We start from the raw sequence: 19943 nt of genomic DNA, 5'->3' as shown, positions 1-19943 counted from the left end.
AACAATCTTAAGTTTGAAGTGAAAACAAATCATGAAACAATATCTTCTTATTTCTATCAATAATTATTATTTAAGATTGTCTTCCAAATGCAATTTTGGCATTATTCCATTTATTTGTATTTATAGCCGCTAGTCAACCCTACCAATTAAAAGTTAAAACCAACATAACCAATTTAAGGTTGAATATTTAGATTATGTTGATAATTGCACAAGCATGCGTTTCAGGAGAAAAGTTAGAAAAGCGGTAGACAATTGTAAGGAGACAAATCGCATTTGATTACTCTAAATTTATATAATTTAACAAAAACAAATAAATAGTATATCACAGCCACTGGAATGCTTCACGAAAAATTTCCGGTGACTTGTTTTCAGTTCTGTGGTGTTATGGAGCTACTAGACAACTTTTACAATACTAAACCACCCCATTACCACTATGCTCCTAATCAAGTTGTTCATCACCTTCACTACCCTCTGGATCTTCTCCGTCTTGACCTTCATCTTCACTACATTCTGAATCTTCTCCATCCTGACTGTCCTGCATCTCATCATCACTTTTTCCTTTGTCACCAGCTTTTCCTAATAGGGAAGAAGAGTAAGAGCAGTGGAAAGTAAGTACAGGCACAAAAGAGTATGTGCACAGGACAGGTGTTTCGTTGACAAAAAATGCACACAGTTGGAGAATATAAATGAGAAAACAATGACTGAGGAACTGAGGAATGATTGAAAGGAAAAGAAAATGAACTCATGAGAATTGTTGAAGAATGATATATGCAATTCAGATCATAAAGGATTGTTAATCACGGCTGCCAGAAAGCTTACAAGAATGACAACTTTAATGGCAATCTTCTCTGTCACCATCAAGGAAATATGGATTGAGAGCTTAAGATTCAAGATATGAAATATATTTTAGGGGTTTGCATTTGTCATTTAACATGACACAACAAACTTTCCTACACACACAACATTTTGTAGAGCCCACACTTTTTGAAGAAAAAAGAAAAAAAAAGAAATTACAGTACGCAAAACGAATCTCTATAACATTACTCAATCACTTTTCCTATAACATAACTCTTATAAAACTCTATTTTAATGCATAAATAAAATGATCCTGCTGAACATTTAAAAAAAATATTCCTTAATGAATCTGCTATATTGCACAAGCAAATAGTTAATAGCCATTGGTCCATCTCTAATCCTTTTTTTTTTCCATCATACGAAGTCCCAGTCAAGTATAGATTCACATCTATGCCTTCCAAGATAAGTGTGGCATAATATTTCATAGATTTCTAAACAAAAAGAAGTAAATTTCCTTGAGAAAAAAGTGTAAGATGATGTACCATATTCACTGAAGAGGACTTCACCCGAACACAGCCCCTTCTCAACCTTAACTAGTTGAAGAGTCATCCTGGGACCAACCTCTTGAAGTTTGACAGCACTTTTTGTAGAAGCACGGTTAACTCTACCAATATCACTTGACAGAGTCACTGTTGCTGCTTCTTCATCTGCTTCACTTTCTGATCCATAACCAGCCCTTACAAATCACAAGTAAAACGATAAGGAGAAAGGAGAGGAGGGGGGGGGGGGGGGGGGGGTAAAAAAAGAAGAAGAAGCATCAACTATGATTTAATTATTTTGTATAGATAACATAATTTTAGATCATTTCTGAACTACTTTGTTCTTTATCTGATCTTAACAGCTTGTCACATAAAATTAGATAAAATACGACAGTTCAGGAAATATTTCACTAAAAAAAACAAAACAAAAAACTGATAAAATCATTTAGCAAATTTGTACAGACAACTGCTTTAAAGGATAATCTCATGTTCTCTGCTGAATAGTTGAGAAAAGAAAAGAAAAAACACTTCACAATTAGATAATTGAAATCTTGCAGCATTTAGCACCTGAGGGAAGAGAAGGTTGATCAAATTAAATCATAAGCAAATGTATCTTCCATTCTAGAGCAACCTAATATTTTAACCTCACAAGTCACAATTAAAATAAAATATCAATACACTGAAAGAGAAACCAAGAGTTACACCAAAAAACAAAAAAAGAGGAATGAAGAGCAAGTTAGATAGGATTCTATTCATTACACGTCTCAATACTCTGAATTATCAGATTTGCATGCTTAAAGAAGGATATAATGAGTGCAATGCAAATGTCAGAAATGGAATATATCAGCTCTCTCTTCCAGTTCAACATTCCAAAACGGAAAAAATGAAAGCTTATGTAAACAAGCATCTTACTTTGTAACAAAATCGCTCACATCTTGAAGATTCCTAAGATCAGGCACCTGATGGCTCTGCACAAGTTTTCTTATTCTGCGTGAGACACCTACAGGTTGTAATCTTATGGAATAATGCCGAAAATCAATGAGCTTGGTGTCTTTGTTGTAATTAAGCAACACGATCCTTTGGCAAGAGGAGAGTTTGACCTGAAACAATATGTCGTGACACTTAATGATTTGGGACTTAGATATCAAGTAAGTCATTGATGTGTATGTGTCTGTAAAACTCACAGTTTTAACATCAATTGTTGGAAATATATTCTGAAACATGTTAGTTGTAAGCCGCAGAGGAAGATCTCCACTCACAAATCCAGAAAGTACAATCTGGCAAGAAAACATGGAGACATCAATCTTGAATGAATAACAAAACCATATAAGTTAACTATTAATAGTTAGCATACAATATGCAATAGACAATTACACATTTTAGGGGCAAAGCTTCAACTGGTTGCAGTTAAGCCAAAAAAGAAATTGATAATAACCAGAGAATGGATATAACAATGAGATTAAGCAAATTCCTGTTCAGTGTTAATAATAATTAGTAAGTAGCAGACCAACCAAGTGGTCTTGACTATTCATCTCTCTTCAATTTGATAAGGATAAGAAGCAAAGACACCAGTTTAATAAATAATTCCTTTCTTGCATTCCATTAGCAAATTTTAATCTGGTGATAACAACTGAATGAATGGCATTGAATAGCAGATGACATGAAAAATAATCAATTCTGAAATTTCATTTTATTTACTAAATTTTAAGAAGCTGCAATGCCTCGGTTGTCTGTGAGTATGGAAGAAATTCTTTACCAAAGCAGAATTTTTAAAAAGATCTTTAGGGCATCGAGGATGCAATTGAGATTGAGCAATGTCAGCTGCCAATGAGTATTCATGTATCTTAAACGTAAGAGTGGGTCCTTGTGGGGTAGTTGCAACCCTCAAGTAAGATGCAGTTGCAGTTTTTGACAGTATGAGGAAATGTGTTACACCCATAGGTCCAGCAACATTCAGAAAATCTTTTAGATTATTCCGTTTCTTTTCCTGCAAAAGACATTAAGAGTATAGTCAACACTCAACACATAAGCCACCATGGCCCAAGTAGATTGAAACCAGTGACATATGAATGTTATCTAGTCTGACAACCAAAAATCCCTACTAAAATCAATTTCATTGTTTTTTCTTATGAAATTAAAATCCATCTTACTGTTAATAATAATTAGGTTGAGTGGTTGACTAACGTAAATAATTGCAAAATCTAAGCTGCCGAGAGTTGGTTAAAGATTTGCAATAGAAACTAGATTGCTAGGCTAAATTCAACAAGCTATTAGGTTAAAAGCTTAAACTCTTCATGGTATGACAGTCAATTTCTGCATATACAATAGTTTGCCTACAACTTCTTCCATAATAAAGAAATCAGCAAAAACTATGTTAAGTTGCCAATTAATCAATCCAAATCAGGTAGCAAATTAACAAAATCCCTGAAGTTCATCTTAAAAAACTCTACAACTTAATAAGGCATGCTCAGCATTCTCCAAACACATCAAAGAATCTTCTTCCAGATGGATCCAGGGGCATCTAGCAAAAGGGAAGTGCTTGAAAAAAAAAAATTAAGCATTTACTATTATAGCTACAACCACCCACCATACAATACAACTTTAAGGGGGAAAAAAAATCTATTCTACCTATGAGTTAGACTTGTTGCAAGCACATTAATAAATTAACTAATTGCCACTAAAACAATATTTCATTCACTTTATAGTTGTGTGAAAGATTCAAACATCTAAACATGAATGAAGAAAATAAACAAGAAGAAAGGAATATTCACCCTGAGGCTGAGAGCAGTATATGGAAGCATTAACTTTCTGATGTCCATCTGAAGCTGTTTGAGAGGACCTGGCAACTTCCCTCGTGAAAACACAAAACTTTTTGGGATCTTCTTTCCCGTAATAGGATCCACTGTGGGCTGATGTTGCTGCTGCTGTTGCTGTTGCTGTTGCTTCTTCTTGATGATAACAGGTCTCCTAAACCCATTTTTCTTCTTCCTCTGTTTCATTCAGAAGAGTGAGTTCGATGCAGAATGCAACAACAAAAACGAACCAAGTTTGGATTTTTTTTGTTGGGTTTGAGACAAAATAGGATAAAAACCACTACCCAGTTCCATAAATAAGAGAATAATCGAAATTTAGACGAGATAAACTTCAAAGGAACACAGTGCGAGTGTGTTCCTCCAAGGAAGTAGAAATAATAGGACAGAGAACAAGAGAGAATAGCTCAACTTACCATGGCTTAAGGCGGAGATTCTGTTGTAGCTGGAAAAGATAACTGAGATCGCAGCCGCCACCGCCGCCGGTGGGAACGAAGGATGGTATCACGGTCGTGTCGAAAGGGTTAGAGTCTTGCGCGGCACTGAAGGCTTTTATTGCTAAAAGGTTTGTGAAATAAGGAATAGATATTTTATTTTATTTAGTTATCTGATTTTATTTTAGGGTTTGAAGTTATCTACGTTAAATTTAAAATAACGGTGAAAATTAAGATATTTTTGTAATTATAATTTATTTTAGAGTTTTAATAATATTTTTAATTATTTTTAAAAAAATTTAATACAAAATAATATTATTTTGAGAGTAAATATACATAACTTATCTATAGTTACTATATAAACATTAAGATATTTATTTTATTTTTTCAATTTTTAAACAAACTATTTTTATTTTTATTTTTTGTATATTTACATTAATTTTAATTCAGTCATTGTTCGGGAAAAAAAATTGTTATCAAATTACTTTTGCTGTATGTGCTGTACCCAGATTGTAGTGGTACAGTAAAGATCTACTTCTCTTCAACTATTCAGCAATCAGGTTTAAATTTATATTTTAAAAAAGTTTTATCTAAACTTAAAAATTCCCATGTATTGCATAAGATATTATTCACCCGAGGTAATAGCAACCAAAATAGTGGCAAAATGTATCAAGCTTTCACAGTCAGATCAGAGTTGTTGCATATGGATGTTACCGTAAAGTATAAAATGTACAATTAATCTTCTTAACTTATAAGTTCTAACAAATATAAATTTTATAGTCTTGTTTAATGATTGAAAATTTTATTTAGTTGCTTACAATTTCATAGTAATATTATGAAAATTCGAGATTTCAATTTTAAAATACCTAGAGAACATTACATTAAAATTTGATATCGTAATTCCAAGCAAAGATAATATTTTTATTTTATTTTTTAAAGATTAAAAATGAAAAAGAAAAAAACTCACGCTTCGCATCAATGTTTCAAAAACCAAAGTGGAGATTAAACTAACCAAATATTCCGTTCATCATTTCACTGGTTAAATTTATGATTAAACTGTAATTTAACCACATAATTTCCAAAATAAAAATATAATCCCTTTATAGTTTGACTAATTTGACTGTTTAATCCAGTCTGATTTTTAAAATATTACTGTATGTATGAATTCTATTAATAATTTGGATGATAGCTAGACAGAAGATCGAATTTAAAACAACATAAAAAGCTTGAGGATTCACTTAATGAAGGGGGAAAAAAACTAGGGATTATTTCTCAATTTCATATAAGCATGCCAATACTCAAAGTTTTTCTTGTACATGGAATGACAAATGATCATTTTATTGTAAAAATATTGTCTTAATATCAAATTTTAGCTGTTGATATATTTTCTTTAATAATTATTTTTTTATACACTCTAATTTATTAAGTTGAAATGGTTTTAGCCTAGGTTGTCTTGATGATTCCGACTTCCCATCCCAAATGACCCGTCCTTACTCATTTTTCTGAAAGGGTAGTTTTTTAAAACATTTCTTTATCAATTTACAGTTATGCTCGTGAAGCACTTGTGGCGAGACTCTGAGAGAGAGAGATTTTAAATGTCATTTAAATCTTATATCGTTTATTATAATAATAGTAAGATGGGTAAAAAAACCAGCATAATGAAATATATAGATATAAAAAAGAAAATGTAGTGATTACCAGGAAAGACTAAATGTAGATGTTATATGGGCAAGTTTCAAAGTTGACTAACCTATACCAGTCATTGAAAAAACGCTGCATTCTGCTTCTGCAGAACAACATATGCAGCATAAAATTGCATTTTTATGCAATAGTAACATAGCAATAACAACGTTAAATTTACATAATATAGCTCTCTTCACAGTAGTAAAGTTTTCTATATCTCCTCACGTTTTTGGCATAACAGCAAGGAGTCTATTTGATCCCAGAGCTCTCTTCACAGTAATGAATACTAAACATGGACACGTAATCTGCTACAAAATTGCAATCGAGTTGACAAACCTACAAAATTCCAGATTTAAATCAGAAAATCAAACTATTCAGATAGCCTTAAATCAATATTCCAACTTGGACTTGCTCCACACTTTTAATTGTATGAGACGACCCATGATCCCTTGAGGTTCTTGATAAACCTAGCAAGAATTAGTTGTGTTGTGACCCCCAAAATTAGTGACGTCAAGGAGGATCAACTCAAAATCATATAAGTAATCTTCAGATAACATGTTCCTGAGAGTTGAAGCTACTATTTCAAATTTACTTCTTCATTGTCTTGTCTGGTTAATAAATTATTTTTCTTCATCAATTTTTTCTTTTCTTCTATCTATGACTTCTATCTAACTGTTTCTGTTCCTTTATATTTTTCCAATAAATAAATCCAGAAAGATGAGGAGATGCTCCGCAGGCATCCCTAGCTTCTAGTTCTCGATCACATACTAATAATAGAACTGTACAGATAGTTAGATGAGGTAGCTAGCTAAAACTACAAGTGACATTAAAAGAAATTCGGCTTATGTCAACCAGAATCAGGAGATCAAAATTTACCATGTTGAATTACACTCTATCCAAGGTAGCGAAGCAAGACTCCATCATTCCCCAATACAAACCCTTTCTTGTCATCAATGAACCTGCAGCAAGTAGACCGTTTACAGATAAAAGTTCCATAACCTTCAAAATAGTGTTAACTAATTCTCATAACTCCTGGAATTTTTTTTTTCACCCCGTACTATTTGATCAACATAACAGATATAGGTTTACTTCCGGTTAACTGCATCAGTGATATTTGACAAATTGAAAAGGAATATCACAAAGACAGATGAAACAATATAAGTGGAGAATATATCAGCAACATTAGGAGCCTGGTGTGGTTGTGGTTTTAAAATCTTCACTAATCAATAAGTATAATTATATAAAATTGGGGTCTATTAATAGTTCGACACTTAGACTGACTTCACTGAGTATAAATTTGCAGCAATGTTGTCAGCAGCTTTGTCACGGATCCATGACTTGCCACCGTTAGTAGTTCTCAAGAGAATACCACTTCCTCCTGCTGCCCAAGCCTCCTCCTGCATGCATAATTTAGCAAATAATATATATATAAAAGGACTACATCATTATTCTTTACTTTCAAAATATTGCAAGAACTGAATAGGCAATAGTCATATTTTGAAAATTTTATTTTCTTCAAAAACTAAGGGACAAGACTGTTACATGCAAGAATTGGGCAAATCTCTGAATACAGGAAAATTTACCGTTGAACGATACCCCACATCAAGAATGCCAAAACCCCGGCTTTGAACAGGAACCTCCTCAAATTCTTCAGTTATCTGAAACAATAAAATATTTTTTGTTAGTTTAATAAGTTAATAAGATAGAAACGAAAGGGTCCAAGCACTTGCTTGTGTACTTTCTTAGAAAGGGTTTTACCACTTATTCCTTTTCCACTTATCCTTAATTCTCCAAGAAGTAACTCCAACATTTTGGGCTGGTTGAATTGGGAATGCAGATGAATATGATAAATTTAGTGGATACAGGCATACCAAAGTAAATATACCACAGCACAAGAAAAGAGAGCGTGAAAAAGAAAAACTTTTGAAGACAGAAGTTGCCTCATTAACAAATAAGGAAAGGGAGAGTAAGTCAAGTAGTCTGCGAATGTACAACATAGAGATGGAAATGTCCCACTGAAGAAGGGTGACAAATTAATAGCTAATTTAAGACCTAAGAAAAGAGTTAAAAAGTTGCCCAGAATGACATGGAAAGGAGCGAAAAGGAAGACTACCATTCTCATATTGATACACTAAAATGATATTCGCAGAATTCCTTACCCCTGTACCCTTGCTCAGATAAAGACCACCTCCACGAACAAGAAGCCATAGACCACCATCAGCTCTCCATCCCATGTTCTGGATTCTTCTGGCAACTGCTCTGTTATGCGGCTGCCAGAATGGCTGGAAATTAAATAAAACAATAACAATTAAGCACTACTAATGCTGATATAAACCATCAATCAAAATGTCATCCGGTGGCTAAATGGAATACCATCAACCATTTTAAGATATATATATTCCAAGAAAGAGCTAATGAATTAGAATCACGGTACACTGAGAAAGGAAGGACAAATTTCTACAGAAAAAAGCTGGTGCAAAAAGCAAAAAGCAAAAGAGAGAATCTCTTCTGATTTTGTCTGTTGGTATAATTTTTTCCTCAGAAAGTCTGTCCTATCTATTGCATCAGCTGGATGAAAACAAAGAAAGAAGAAAAGAAACGCTTTTAAAGTGGAGAGTAGAAGAAAATTCTTGGGTATGAATCAAAAGAAAGTTTAGTACATCACTTTAGTTTAGCACATCCATGTGTCCTACATCAAAGAAGATTGAGTGTTAATGTTTCTAAGAAAATTTCAATGTATCAAACTATTATGTTAAAGGAGGATGTCATCATAGTCATAACCCTGATGTTTAAATAGACCAAACTTACAACTTCATTAACAATTTTAATTAGTTTGGCAACTGCATATAATACGTTCTACCTAACCAGTTTATGGCTGCAGCTTCAGATTTCCACATTGTTGGGCTCAATTTAGTTGAAAGCTTCAGCATAATTCAAATGCCATGGTAGGCATACCAAAAGTACAAGTACCAGGCAAATAGAAGCAAAAGCAAATGCCATCATAAAGTAAAAGCTTCACCTGACCAGGCTCCCAAGTTAAGTAGAAGTTGCCACGACTTGAGACTGCAACATATCTTCCATCTGGAGAGCGATTGACAGTATTGAAAGTTCCAGTGTAATAGCTTGCACCACTAATACCACTAGAAACTGTTCTGAAGAGGTAACATAGATAGATAAATGTCTTGATGTATAAAACTGAAAAAAAAAAAAAAATTGCAATATAGACAACGTGAAAGACGACACAAAGAATGAGCTTTTCAAGCATATAAAAAAGAAGTTGAACTTGTTCACTAATTGGCAATAGCATCATTGAAGTTCTTCAAGCGAAGCTTTTAACATTTCAAATTATAAATGCTTTACTTACTAATTTGAAAGAGGCATATTCCTTAAATAGCACTACACTAGTGAACGAAATACATACATACATACATACATGATGCATTCTTGGAAATTTACATGAAATGAAGTGTGGCAGCTTGCTGTCTATCAGAAACTCACCTATTGAGAGTAGCTGACACTGTTTCCTGAACAGCAGCCCTCCAGTTGTAGCCTCTGTTTGATGTAACATATATTGCACCTTCGTCAGTCACCATCTCTGCACTCTTCTCACCAGTTGCCTTTATGTATACCTGCATATTTAATACCATAATCACAAAATTTACCAACAATATCCATATTTAAAGAGCATGTAATAACGTCCGAAATTTCAGTAGAAATTTTACAACTTAAAAAGCTATAAAAAAAATTTGGAATAAAAAAAATATTAGAATGAATATATAGGCAATGTAAAAGGTCATCAGAAACTATATCATATGACTTGAATGGCAATTGCATTTACTCTATATACTTCTATATTTTTTTGTAGATATCAATGAGTGTCTGAAGCCCTAACGGCCTAACTAATCCAATTTGAGGTTCGAGGAGTTGCGACTCTTCAATCGAACTAACTATACTTCTATGAAAATAGATCCTCTCATGTGGAAGTAAAAAAATGACATGGTCATATAAGAAGATCACAACCATACAAAAGTGAATCAACGGTTCTGATTTTGTAACTACCTATTTCAATATTTTTTTCTCTCACTTTATTATCATTGATCCACCTTTGTATGATTATGATTCACCACATGACCATATCATTTTATTTTTTTTAACATGAGAGGATCCAGATCCATACTTCTATATTTTCAATGTCATGTGAGTATGAATATTTTCTAATTTTAGTAAAGGAGCATGTATGTAGTATAGGAATTGGAAACAAGCAGTGCATAATGAATAATACCATATCCCCTGGAAGTTGATTACTAAGTGGTATCCTTTCCCAAGTGTCTCCAGAATCAGAAGTGTGCAATAGAATTGCAGGTTTTCCGACAATCCATCCTTCTTTCCCTTTGAAGCTGATAGAATTAAATCTATAGTTAAAATCTTCATCTTCTGCAGAGGGTATTGAACGTGGACCCCAAGTGTTTCCTCCATCTTTTGTCTCCAGAATGGTTTGCCTCGTCCCAAGAAGAAAACCTAACACCATATCATACATATATACATAATAATAAGCAACAAAAATCATTTTTCACAAATTCAAAAGAAATAAAAATGGAAAATGGAAAAGGTTGAGATTACCGTGGTTGGGGTCATCAGGTACAAAAGCTATGTCGAGAAGCACAACGCCAGGATCAATAGGGAGGTAAACTCTTTCCCATTCCGATAACGCTTCTTCGGACCTCGCTAGTTGAGGGACCCACAGCGAAATTGCAGCGCTTTCGCTGATGAACCTTCTCCTGGTCCTACTAAACAGCTCAAGAGAGTCTGAACCTGAAGACGAACTCGAAGCTGAAGCTTTGGGAAGGAAGGTTCGATTTCTTAGAGTGGTTGGGGAATGGCGAGAGAGAGGTAAAGAGAAAGTGAATTGCATAGTCGCCATTGGAATGGAAGGGGCGCTTCGTTTCTTGCTTACTTGCTTGCTTCCACTCTGCCTTATCGGCTGATTTCTTCGCGGGTCATTTCAAGCCGCACATTTATATATATATACACGGCTTTTTGATCGGTATAATTTTTTTAATAATTAATTATCAAATTGACTTTATTTATAAACTATTTTAAAAATTTAACCTCTCCAGAAAATATAACATCAATCTGTCCATGTTTGACCGTTGACCATGAAGCCTACCCGAATAGACCTCTACCTACCCGGGTATATTTTGAAATTTTTCACCTACCTGGGTACACCCCTCCCTACCCGGGTATATTTCTTGAATCTGAAAAATAATTGAATTATTTACCCGAGTAAGAAGAGGTGTACCCGGGTAAATAATCATAGCTTGTTGAGTGGTGAAGGACAACATATATGCTTTGTTGCATTCAGTTTCCGTCTCAAAAGCTAAGTAAGAAAACATTCGTTATGCGCCCTCTTCAAGAACCGTTTCCCTCATCGATTTTTCTTTTGGTAATCTTTTGAACTCAACTACGCGAATCGTTTTTTGTTCTTTCTTTGAATCTTGATTATGTGTGGTGCAGTGCACGGGACACGCAGAGTGTTCTTGTAATCTTCTGGTGTGTTGGAGGAAGCTTGAGCTCGGGGTGAGTGTTTTTTTTTTGTTCTTTTTACTTTTTACTTTTAATTTTAATTTTGTCAACAATAAAAACCCCAAGCAGAGATGGCGTTTGGGAAGTGTTTGCTACATTGTTTCTGCTTTTTCTTTCATTTCATTTGTGTTTTCCATTTGTGCAACCCGAGTTTGTATCAATCACTCATCAAAGACAAATCATTATTTGCCCGGGTACACCACTCTCTACCCGGGTAAATAATTCAAACATTTTTTAGATTCAAGAAATATACCTGAGTAGCTAAAAAATTTCAAAATATACCGGGGTAGGTAAGGGTGTACTCGGGTAGGCTTCATGGTCAACAGTCAAATAGGGGCAGATTGATGTTATGTTTTCTAGAGAGGTTAAATTTTTGAAATAATTTATAAATAGGGTCAATTTGGTAATTAATTATTAAAAAAAGGTTGTAGTGGTCAAAAAGCCATATATACATATTTATATATATATATATATGAGTTTATTGTTTGTAATTTTAAATGACACAACTTTGTGTCATTTTTAATGAAACTATGTCGTTTTCGTGTGTTTTGTCATTTTTTCTAATTTATAAAATTAGAAATAAAAAGAAAATGGAGAGAGAGAATGTAAAAACACACCAAAACGACGTAGTTTCATTAAAAATGACACAAAGTTATGTCATTTAAAATGACAAACATTTTTTCATATATATATATATTTATATATATATATATAGATATTTATTTATTTATTTTTTCTAAAGTTATTTAGACAAATTTATCTACTATTCACCAAAACGACATTGTTTTGGGACAAAAATTAAGTTTGTTTGTAATTTTAATTTATTTCAGGGTTATAATAATCTTTATCATTCTAATTTTTTAATTTTTCAACAACTAAACGACATCGTTTTGGTGAATATCAAACAAAAATATTTAAAATAACATTAGATATTTTTTCCCAATATATATATATATATGGAGGGTTCTTTTGACTCCAAAGTAAGACTTATAAGTCTTGATGGACGGAAATCAATAGTTATTATTTATAATGTAATTAATAATTAATTAATTAATATGACTTTCTAAACTATATTCGTTGGATTGACGGAGATCAACGGTTGAGATAAGAAGTAAGACTTACAACTCTTACTCCTCATCTCAACCGTTGATTTCCGTCCATCTATTAAAGATCCATCCCCCCCCCCCCACACACACACATATATATATGATACTTTGACATCGATATCAAACTTTGAAATTTTTTTTTTTGGTAAACATCAAACTTTGAAATTTGACATCAAATTCTAACCGTTGATTTTCACCAATCAACGGTTATTATTTATTGGGAATAATAATTAATTAATAAGTTTGATTTCCAATAAATGATAACCGTTGATTGACAGAAATCAACGGTTAGGATTTGATGTCAAATTTCAAAGTTTAACACCAATGTCAAAGGATCATGCCCTCTATATATATATGGTTAAGCAGATGTCACGTGACTTGACGTAAGGATTAGTCAAGTTACACTATGTGCTACGGGTAATACATAGTATATTTTAAAAATTAACTATGTAGTATGGGGAGTATATGATTTCTGAAGAGAGAGAAAAACTATGTACTATCCATAGTACATAGTTAATTTCTGAAATACACAGTATAGTACCGGTAGTACATAGTGTAACTTAACCAATTCTTAGGTCAAATCACATGACAAATCTTTTTGCCATATATATACATATGGGTAAAGGATTTCTCCAGTCAATGGAGAAAGTTATATCCGGTGAGTCCAAAATGACGTCATTTTGGGGCGAAAATGAAGGTATTTTTTTAATTCTAATATATTATAGGGTTATATTAGTCTTATCATTTTAAATTTTTAATCTTTTAATCCCAAAATGACGTTATTTTGAACTCACTAGAGATAACTTTATCTCAAGTGATTGGAGAAATACTTTTCTCTCTCTATATATATATGGGGTAAACATTTCTACAGTCATTTTAGATAAGGTTATCTACAACTATCATTTGTAACTATGTGTCCCAGTAGTACATAGTTATAACATTAAAGTTGCTTTTTTTTCTCTCCTCTATCACTTTTCAAAACCTGTCTACTAACGTGAAGAGAGAGAAAAAATCAACTTTAATGTTATAACTATCTACTACTAGTAGTACGTAATTACAAAGGGTAGCTGTAAATAACTTTATCTAAAGTGACTGCAGAAATATTTTTCCATATACATATATATATGAAAAAATATTTCTACAGGCATTTGAGATAAATTATCTCAAACCACATATTTATAACTATGTACTCTTAGGAACACATAATTATGATTCCCCGAATTTAGTTGCTGAACGTACAACAACTAGAGTAAAATCGTACCCTTATATATATATATATATGGGCTTATCATTTCCCAAGCTGTTGTAGATAATTTTATCTCCGGCTACTAAATCATAAACGTACAAAGATGGATCAATGGTAATAAAAGAAGAGAGAGAAAAATGGAATCATAACCATTCAAAGGTGAATCAATAATTATAAGGAAATAAATAATCAAAACGACGTAGTTTTGGGGGTGGCCGGAGATAAACTTATCTCAAACAGCTTGAGAAATGTTTTTCCCTATATATATATATAGGGAAATACTACTCTCATTTTACATAAGATAGTTATCTCATTTTCTCTCACTTCGAAAATCGCATCCCCTCTTTTTTTCTTTTTCTTTTTTGCTTTTTAACGGTGGGCTCCACTTGTATTCTCTCTATAACATGAGAGAACTATTCCCGTGTAACATGAGACTAATATTCTCCATATATATATAGGGATAGGTTATTCTACCTACTATTTTTTCTGCCTACCTTTGCCTACCACTATCCAACACCGTTGGATCAGAATTTCAAGAAGAGAGAAAGATAAATGTTAATTAAGATTCTGATCTAACGGTGTTGGAGAGTGTAGGCAAAGATAGACAGAAAAAATAATAGGTAGAATAACTTATCCCTATATATATATATATATATATATATATATATATATATATATATATATATATATATATATATATATATATATATGCCTACCTTTTTTAATGTCTATTATAGTGTCTCTATATACATGGGATAGGTTATTATGCCTACTCCCTTCTTGCCTACCTTTTGCCTACCCTTCCATCACCGTTGAATTACAATCTAATCTAACGATCCATAATTACGAAATAAAATAACCCTTTTTTTTTTCTCTCCTCGCTTCCTCCTACACCCTTTCTCTCTCCCCCCTTTCTCTCTTCCTCAACGCCGTCTCTTTTTTTTTTTCTTCATAGCTGGTGAAAGAAATTAGATGAATTGAAAGAAAACAAACAACTATTGAAAAAGTAGATGAATTGAAAAAGTAGAAAACAAACAACGTCGTCCCTAACAAATAAAAACGCAAGGATTCTTCAAGCAAAATTGAAAGAAATTAGATGAATTGTTGTAAGATAGTGGAAAAATTATAGAACTGAAAAAGATTGGGAATTGGAGCAGAAAAAGTTGGAAATTTGTGCACTGAAGAAGACAAACAACTGTTTCAGAATGAGTTTGTTCCCTACTGTATAGATAGCCCAAGTGCACTCACGCCGAACAAGCATGTTCTTATTATTCAATTATTCATTTACTTATGTTTATAATTTCAAATGTTGTGGTAGATGAATCGCATAATGCTTCTGCGCACGTTCACCTCGGCAGAGATCAGAGATAAAGGGGGAAAAAAGTATCGATAGATCAAAAGGATGTGTCCGGATCGCAGAGGAAGAGAGAAATGAGAGGAGAGAGAAAGTGTGTGGGAAGAAGTGAGGAGAGAGAAAGAAAAAAAAAGGTTATTTTATTTCGCAATTATGGACCGTTGGATTAGATTGTAATCCAACAGTGATCAAAGGGGTAGGCAAAAAGTAGACAAGAAGGGAGTAGGCAGAATAACCTATCCCTACTTATCTCTATAATACTATTGGAGCAAAATCTTAACAGAGAGAGAAATTATGAAAGTTAGTGAAATTCTAATCTAGCATTATTAGATAGCAAGAAGTAAGATAGAGATAAAAAAAATATATAGAAGTATGTGTGGCCATATTTTCTTTTTATTTTATTTTTTTACATTGGCGGCCCCACACCACATTAATCCCTAAATCCAATTCTAAAACCGCAAGGTTGAAAGGCACAAAACCCATAAATGAGTGTAAAAGTTTTGTTTATGTAAGCAAAGAGAATTTTATATAAAATTTTGCTGTAAAAAGAGAAGTCTACCTACCAATTTACTATTTATCTTTTATTTATGTAAGCAAAGAATAATGAGAGTCCTTTAGAATAACAGAGGTAAGAAACTGCTTTAAGTTGTGTACGAAACTTTTCTTGTGAAACTAATCAAGAATCGGTGCGCATAAATCCCTTTATTTACACGTATGCAAAAACAAAGTGCAAATGGTTGCTTAAGATGATGATATATCTTTATATATATATATATATATATATATATATATATATATATATATATATATATAGTAGAAACATTCAACACTAGCTAAGGGAATGGCGAGGGTGGAAGGGACAGAGGGAGAAAATATCTCTATATTTGATGAGGAAACTATTAGAGCTCAAAGGGCTGCTAGGAGTGAAAAGTGGGGAGTGTTCAAGGAAATCTTCAAGAAAGACAAAAAGCGTTTGCTAGACCCTTTTGACTTATTTGGAAACACTGCCATTCACATTGCAACTCGCTCTGATAATCCACAGCTCTTCATGGAATTGCTGGAAATGCTACCTGAAGTGGATAGGTGGCATGCACTGAGAAAGGGGAATTGTGTCAATAACACCCTTCTCCATGAGATCATATTCTGCACAACAGTGGAGATGGCAGGTGTTGTATTCAAGTTTGAGAAGAATGTGCAGCCACCACCAGAGGTACCAAAAGAAAAGCAACGGCCACTCGTTGAGCTCATAAATCAATCAGGTGAAACCCCTCTTTTCAGGGCTGCTAAGCTCGGCAAACTAAAGATGCTCAAGTATATGGCCAAACATGTGGAGGGTGACATACGAAGTCATTTTGTTAGATTTGACAAATGTTCCATTCTTCATGCTAGCATTCTTGGACAGTTTTTTGGTAGGTATCGATCTCCTTATGTCCTCTGTAATGTATCACTGTCTTAAGTGTATATATACGAACAGTAACCAAAGCGACACATTTTTTACAATTTTTTATCTAAATGACACGCAAATAGTATGTTTTACCAAACTGCCACTGTCAAAGTTTGCTACAACTTGTAGCGAACTTGGTTAACCTATGATTTCGTGACACATGACATACTTTCGCAAAAAAAGCTGATTGGACTAAGTTTGCTTCAGTGACAGCGAACTTGGTATGCTAATGGGAACGTGCCACGTGGCCTAACCAAGTTTGCTACTAGCCGCAACGAACTTCAACGCATGGCAGTCTGGTAAAAAATACTATTCGCATGATATTTGGATAAAAAATGTCACTTTGATTACTGTTCGTATATATATCCCTAATAACAACCAGAAGAATATATGAATCTTGTAGGATGAGTCTAAAACAAGAATATATGAATATTGTAGGGTGAGTGTAGGGTGTTATATAGTATATATATAGCTAGTAATAGTATCACTGGATTAATTAGTATAGACTTCTTCTTGTTGCTTTATTTCTTGTTTCCAGCATCCCAAGAATCAATGAGTATTGAATATTATTAATTAAGTGTCACTTTTTGGTACAGATGTTGCTATTTGGGTATTGAGTATGGATGAAAAACTAGCTCAAGACAAGGATATGAATGGATTGACATGTCTTCAACTTCTATCCAACATGCCGCTTGTTTTTCGGAGCCAAGCCCCCTCCTTGGGAACCGCGAAAAACCTTTTATATTGTTGTACATCTCTGTCTCCATATTCCCATGTTGTTGTAAAACTGCATTCTCACCAATTACAGCCTAGCTAGATCAGTATGTTAAGGTCTAAGATTCGTGCTCATTGATTGAAATTTGGCTGATACAGTGCTTCCTGAGGAAGGATATGAAATTGATGACGATGACGAGGATGATGTCAGTGTTGTGTTCAGACAGAGGAGAGATTTAGAAACCGGCCAACAAGACAAGGCAAAGCTACCCAGTGCATGTAGGTACTCGTGGATCAGAGTTGTTATTGTGCAGCTATATAAATATATATATATATATATATATATATATATACACATGAAATTCCTAATGGCATATACATGTATGTTGAGAAAAAATAACAAATTTGCAGCTATTTCAAGGATCAACTATGCTATTTGGAGAACTCTGGCTAAAGGTACCAATTATACAAGAAAAATCAAAGCCTTACTAGCGAGTTACTTACAACTTTAATTACTAAATTTTTATTTTTTTGGTTCTTCCATGTGATTTAATGTGGGACACTAACCGTACTGCTCCCTTTTTTAATATAATATACCTAAATGTCTTGGAGTTGAATTTTTTTTCAAACTGCCACAACACCATAGTAGTTGAAGTAATCAACTACTATGGATGAAACACGTGTCACGTCTCTAGCGGCTGGACACGCAACTCATTCAACTCAAAATCACTGAGATAGTAAGCTACTTTGGTGCAACCAGACCTTTCAGCTGCTGGGGAAATGACACGTGTCCCATCCATAGTAGCTGATTACCTCAACGATTATAATGTCGTGGTAATTTGAAGAAAAAAATTCGACTCCATGACATTCAATTCAAGTATATTATATTCCATGGTCAAATGTCCCATTTAATGTAAGTAAAACTATCACATCCTCAAAAAAGTGAAAAACTGTTTGACTACTAACAGAACAGAACTTATAACTATATTGTGTTATATATATGATAGGTGTCTGTTTGATCATCGAATTTTATGGTTGATAATGTGCAGAGTTCGATGGGATTGGACGTATTTGGCAACAAAAGAAGCAGCATAAGTTAGCAGACCATCTGGCTAAGTTGTTAGTGCATAAGGACTTTTCATGGCAGATTTCTTTTCATGAAAATTTTCAACCATTGATTGTATTGCCAGTTCTTTCCTCCAAATCAGATAGGATAAAACAAATTCAGTTGATGAAGGAGATGCGGAAGACTATTAATGTTTCTAAACGTTACACACTACCTGCTTTACCCCATCCCCATTCTAATAATTACACACCGCTTCTCATGGCAGCTGGCTCAGGAATTGTAGAAATCGTTGAGAAAATCATTGACATGAATCCTGAGGCTGTTTGTCACGTTAGCCAAGATGAGCACAACGTTCTGCACATGGCTGTGAAGCACCGTCAGCTGAAAATCTTTAATATGATAAAGAGAAATGCAGCATTTAAATCATTGATATTTCGAATAACTGCAGAAGGTCGTACTCTCTTGCACCAAGTTTCAAGAATGGAGTTTTACGTAGAGCAGCACCTACCTGGTGTGGCATTCCAACTGCAAGATGAGTTGCGCTGGTATGAAGTAAGCAGTTAGTTAACCCTTTCATACCTCTATCTATGATTATAAATAGCTCTTATCTTTTTATGATACACTTTAAGGAAGTACTCAATGTTCAAGTTGTGTTATAATTAAGTTTTCAAAGAAGTGAAATTAACTATGCATGTGTTATAATTTAAAGGAAAAAGTTTTTGTCATTTTAAATGACACAACTTGTGTCATTTCACTCTCACGAAGAAGTGTGACCCATACATTTACTTTTGTTTGTCCACTATCTCTCTCATGATTTGTCTTTTTCTCTCATTTAAAGTAACATAACTTTACATTCTTTAAAATGATATACATTTTTCTCTTGTTTAAATGGGTATAATACATATTAGTCAATATTTCTAAAGATACCCCCACCTGACCATGTAGAATAAATAAGGGTTGATACAACTTAACCAGTGTAGTTAACATATATTCAAAATTTAATTGTAAATAATGGTAATTCTATATTTAAAAATGCAAAAAAGTGAGATTTGATCTATTTAAAAAATTGTGATTATAACCCCGAGGGTATAGCTAACTTGGCAAGTGAGTGCCGAAGGGATTATTTTAGTCAAGAGTTCAAATCTTGGTGAAACAATTTCGTGGAATTT

At 33.5% G+C, this 19943-nt stretch overlaps 2 protein-coding genes across 2 annotated transcripts; both read right to left on the bottom strand.

The window, feature by feature from the left end:
- Positions 1–272: 272 nt before the first annotated feature.
- LOC133306390 (peter Pan-like protein) lies at positions 273–4744 on the bottom strand. The gene is made up of 7 exons (XM_061506702.1): positions 4561–4744; positions 4106–4324; positions 3091–3321; positions 2519–2611; positions 2247–2434; positions 1338–1531; positions 273–576 (listed from the first exon to the last, which is right to left on the bottom strand). Exons 1-7 carry the CDS (start codon positions 4561–4563, stop codon positions 440–442), a joined length of 1065 nt encoding a protein of 354 aa, XP_061362686.1. The 5' UTR covers positions 4564–4744; the 3' UTR covers positions 273–439.
- Positions 4745–6250: 1506 nt separating this feature from the next.
- On the bottom strand, positions 6251–11246 carry LOC133306389 (photosystem II stability/assembly factor HCF136, chloroplastic). The gene is made up of 9 exons (XM_061506701.1): positions 10882–11246; positions 10544–10779; positions 9760–9890; positions 9281–9413; positions 8421–8543; positions 7845–7919; positions 7543–7658; positions 7138–7220; positions 6251–6597 (listed from the first exon to the last, which is right to left on the bottom strand). Exons 1-8 carry the CDS (start codon positions 11180–11182, stop codon positions 7154–7156), a joined length of 1182 nt encoding a protein of 393 aa, XP_061362685.1. The 5' UTR covers positions 11183–11246; the 3' UTR covers positions 6251–6597; positions 7138–7153.
- Positions 11247–19943: the final 8697 nt, after the last annotated feature.

This window comes from Gastrolobium bilobum, unplaced genomic scaffold, assembly GCF_033153095.1.
Source record: "Gastrolobium bilobum isolate Gb01-03AN ecotype WA unplaced genomic scaffold, APGP_CSIRO_Gbil_v1 utg10835, whole genome shotgun sequence".
Lineage (NCBI taxonomy): Eukaryota > Viridiplantae > Streptophyta > Magnoliopsida > Fabales > Fabaceae > Gastrolobium > Gastrolobium bilobum.
This window is presented reverse-complemented; position numbering and strand designations above follow the sequence as displayed.